The sequence below is a fragment of the Octopus bimaculoides genome, chromosome 9 (assembly GCF_001194135.2).
Source record: "Octopus bimaculoides isolate UCB-OBI-ISO-001 chromosome 9, ASM119413v2, whole genome shotgun sequence".
Taxonomy (NCBI): Eukaryota; Metazoa; Mollusca; class Cephalopoda; order Octopoda; family Octopodidae; genus Octopus; species Octopus bimaculoides.
In genome coordinates, this window is record NC_068989.1 from 44,308,465 (window position 1) to 44,313,177 (window position 4,713).

General features: G+C 35.4%; 1 protein-coding gene across 3 annotated transcripts in view; it reads right to left on the bottom strand.

Moving 5' to 3' along the window:
* LOC106873285 (protein timeless) overlaps positions 1–4,713 on the bottom strand; it is a 64,414-nt gene that overhangs the window by 36,271 nt on the left and 23,430 nt on the right. For all 3 annotated transcript variants that reach the window (XM_052970667.1, XM_014920595.2, XM_052970668.1), the window contains exons 3-4: positions 3,042–3,136; positions 866–927 (exon numbers count right to left, since the gene is read on the bottom strand). In XM_052970667.1, coding sequence (XP_052826627.1) covers positions 866–927; positions 3,042–3,136 — 157 coding nt within the window. The remainder of the gene's footprint in view (positions 1–865; positions 928–3,041; positions 3,137–4,713) is intronic.

The following is a 4,713-nucleotide window of genomic DNA, read 5'->3' on the forward strand; positions in this document are numbered from 1 at the left end:
ATATATATATATATATATATATATATATATCAATTTATTAATTTATTAATATAATATTATATAAATGTATGTATGTATTATGTATGTATGTATGTAGATATGAGAGGTTTTAGTATCCAGAGGGCCCAAATATGAACTCCTATCAGAATTAACATACCATGGACAAGAAGCCTCTTTACCTATTCTACACAGCACATTTCTTGGATAATGGAACTGCAACTGCAACATCCAACATATATTTTTATTTTTATTCTCATATTTTCCTTTATATTTCCTGTATCTCTCCCTTTCCAAAATAACTTCTTATATTGAACTCTACTATGTTCTTCTGTTTAACTCTCTCACATCATCTGATGATAGGATATCCTTTATATCCCTGAAATGGCTGTAAGACTACCTCTCTCTTTATAAATGTCCTAGAAATTTCACATTGCCTTGGCTTTGTTGTCTCATTTTATTCATATATATATATCAGGTACAGCAAAATCAAAGTTGTGCCCTTATGAAACACATCTGCCTATTCCAGTAATACAATTGATATGTAGATGCTGTCTTCATTGTATTGATGTGAGGTACATATCAGAGTTGAAAATTCTGGAAAAATTGTTTGAAGAGTTATTATATAACAAAACAGGAAGTTGGAAAATCTTTTGGTATAATATTATGCATCATTACACAGGTTTCGTCTGCTAATAGGAATTACAAACTTTTACATGTAAGATAAACATGCAAGAAATTCTTCAGATAGAGAATTAAATGATTTATATATATATATGAATATATATTGAGGAATTTGCTGGACAAATATAAAAATTACAGTCTTAGACAAGTTTCTCATAGAAAGAAATTACAGCAAAATACTTACTTGACAATTAAGACAAATAGGTCATCTGTTAGATCTGAGCTCTTCAAAATTGGGATTATATCCTGTAAAAACAGGGGGAAAAAATAAAGTAATAACAAACATCTTAAGTCCATACATCAAAATAAACAAACTGAACACACGTATTAAAATAACATGTTTTAGGTTGAGATTGTTTATATTGTAGATTAAGTAAAAGCAATGCCATTCTCTATAATTTTGGATCCATTCATTTTTTGGATATCTATATAAGTGCATTAAAAAATAACTTGCTAATTGAGACTAATAACCCTGTGTAACAAAAATTTTATTTGTTTTTGGTCAGTAAGTGTTATTTCCTATTTTCTTCTATCTAGAAATCAAAGGAAATGTCTACTATTCACTTCAAACTTTGCTTTTATGATCTAGATGTCAATGTTTTGAAACTGACCTATCTTCCATTACATTTCAGACAGATTCAGCACTGAGTTGCTGAAGCAGAAATATCATTATTGCAAATATTCTGCTCAATACCACAGATTTGCTTGACCTTAACCACTTGAGCATGTCTCTTAGTAGCTGACAATATGTGCACCTCTGATCATGAGTCAGAGTAGTAGGGAAGCATCATAGCTATGTGTCAGAGGGATTCTTTGGGGTTTGAATAAATAAAAGCAAAGTTTGAAGGAAATATTAGCCATTTTTCATAGTTTCTAGGTATAAGCAAATAGTATGTAACAGTTGCTACCCACAAACAAAAATCTTGTTATATAGTGTAATTATTAGAGATCTATAGAGTTTAATACATGCAGCATAGTGTATAGTATTGACTGGATGCTGGTAGGGTTGTGTTGTTAAGAAATTTGCATTGCAACTGCAGGGTTCCAGGTTCAATTCCATTGTGTATGGTATTTTGGGTGTCTTCTGCTCTAGCCTCAGGCTAACCAAAAATGACCAGAACCTTTTGATATGAATTTGACAGACAGAAACTCTGTGGAAGCCCTTTGGATGGACTGAAGCTGTAATTTGAATGTCCAGCTGTGTTGTGTTATTTTGGTCTGTAAGTTACATCAAGACTACACATGCCTGTGAAGTATTCAGCTGCAAACATACTGGTCTAATGTAGGTGGTTCAATTAAATGCACATTGTCAAAAGCCTACAGATGAATCATCATTATCAGTGTGATTGATCCTTGTTAAAGATCCTCTGAATTATAATATATACTAGAGTCATACAATGCAGAAGGGAGGAAATAGCTTCAAAATTTAAACAGCTTATTACAATTGCCATGCTAGAGCTACAATGACAATCCTATATTATGATGCAACTGTGATCCTGGATTGGATTTGCATTAACAATCCAGTCAGTTATACAGGCCCAACAGTTATGGATCCATACTGAGGATACAAGCAGTTTAGACTATTTTTAAATGAATATAAGACAGACTAGACTCTCAATAAACCTACTCAATATCTGTCCCCCTTAAGACTACAGGGTTTATGGATTTGGGGCTTATCTGGATTTCCAAAGAATTCAGGTAAATGAAAGTATAAAACTCTTCTTTGGACCAGATCCCAATTTGTCACAGAATTAATCCACATAAGCTGTCACTGGTACTTTTTTTGCAGCTGAGTGGACTGAAGCAATATGAAATGAAGTGCCTTGCTCAAGAATGTAAAGCACCACCCAGTAAGAGAATGAAACCTATGATCTAACAATTAGATAAATATGTTATAGCCTAACACTAACTACTTGACCAAGTACCTTTACAATAAACCTATTACTAAATATGTTGCTTCCCAACCACATGGTTCCAGGTTCAGTCCCACTGCATGGTATCTTGGGCAAGTGTTTTCTACTATAGTCCTGGACTGACCAAACATTGTGAGTAGGTTTGGTAGATGGAAACAGAAAGAAACCTATCATGTGTGTGTGTGTGTGTGTGTGTGTGTGTGTGTGCATGTGTGTCTTTGTATTTGTCCTCCCACCACCACTTGACAACCAGTGTTGGTTTGTTTAAGTCCTGGTAACTTAGCAATTCAGCAATAGAAACTGATAGGATAAGTAACAGACTTTAAAAGAAAGAAGTTTTGAGGTCTATTTTTTAACTAAACTTTCCAAGGCAGTGTCCAAGCATGGCCACAGTCCAATGGCTAAAACAACTTAAAAGGAAATGGTAAAAGAAGTAAAACAACTTACTGTGCTTATCATGTTATAGATATTTTTCTGGCGACGGAATGATCTAATGTGCGAATCTTCACTTTTCAGTTTTGAAATGATTTCCTGTAGAGTTTCTGAAAAATATATTTAAAAAGAAAATACAGTGGGAATATTTTAACTGTATCACACTTGGTCTTTTTAGTTCTTTACAAGTCTTGAAAAATAAGTAACTTTTGTGGGAAACAAATAACTTCACAGCTAAGCCTGGGCTTAAAAAAATCAAGCTGAACAAATCTGCCAGTTCACCAAGTGAAATAATGCATTCCAGCAGTGTGACATTGAAAATTAACTCGTTTTCATTGTCAATGTCAAGCATAAAACTTGTTTAATTGCCAAATAAAATCCAAACCTACACTTAAGCATTTCTATTCAATTACTGTTTTATATGGATTACTTGAACTGCTGCTCATTAATTTGAATTACTTATCACTTCTATTATACTTTAACCCAACAGGTCACTTCCTGCTATTTGGTCCAAAACCGGTCTATAAACAACAGGTGGGAAAATAAAGAAATTTACCTATATAATTGCAACATATCTATTCTAGAAGTGAAGGCACGTGGCTTAGTGGTTAGGGCATTCGGCTCACGATCGTAAGGCCGTGAGTTCAATTCCCGGCGACGCGTTGTGTCCTTGAGCAAGACACTTTATTTCACGTTGCTCCTGTCCGCTCAGCGGGCAAAAATGAGTAGTACCTTTATTTCAAAAGGCCAGCCTTGTCACACTGTATGTCACGCTGAGTCTCCCTGAGAACTACGTTGGGGGTACACGTGTCTGTGGATTGCTCAGTCACTTGCACGTTAATTTCATGAGCAAGCTGTTCCGTTGATCATATCAGCTGGGACCCTCGTCGTTGTAACCGACGGAGTGCTCCTTTTATCTATTCTAGTCTCTCTGCATACTACCCAATGTTTTCTTTTGTTTTTTTTTCACAATGGATTACTACTCTTTAATTAAAAGTAATGATGTCTAATTAATTAACCACTCATCTAATTTCATTAGTTTTTTCTACAGTTCAGATTTATATTCCATTGGACTCATTTTTTTTGCTTTATTTTTGTTTTTGTCTCCCTATGATCAATAAAATAACGGTAGGGAATAATATGGAACTGATCCCATTAAATATACCCACCTTTATTGTTATCATAATAAAGATCATAACCGCTAGCCTTTACAAAACTGGCCTATATTCACTAGTCAGCTTTAGAAATGACTACCCAGTAAGATAACATTTGTATATCTGCTTCACTTATTACAACTAATAGCCAAATCACACTGCCTTCTTAACAAAAGAACCTCCACACAACTGATTGAATATTATAGTCCTAGATATACCTGACTGGCCTTCATAGGATTTTCGAGCGAGACCGTTGCCAGTGCCCCTGGACTGGCTCCTGTGCGGATGGCACATAAAATACACCATTTTGAGCGTGGCCGTTGCCAGTACCGCCTGACTGGCCTTTGTGCAGGTGACACGTAAAAGCACCCACTACACTCTCTGAGTGGTTGGCGTTAGGAAGGGCATCCAGCTGTAGAAACTCTGCCAAATCAGATTGGAGGCTGGTGTTGCCATCCGGTTTCACCAGTCCTCAGTCAAATCGTCCAACCCATGCTAGCATGGAAAGCGGACGTTAAACGATGATGATGATG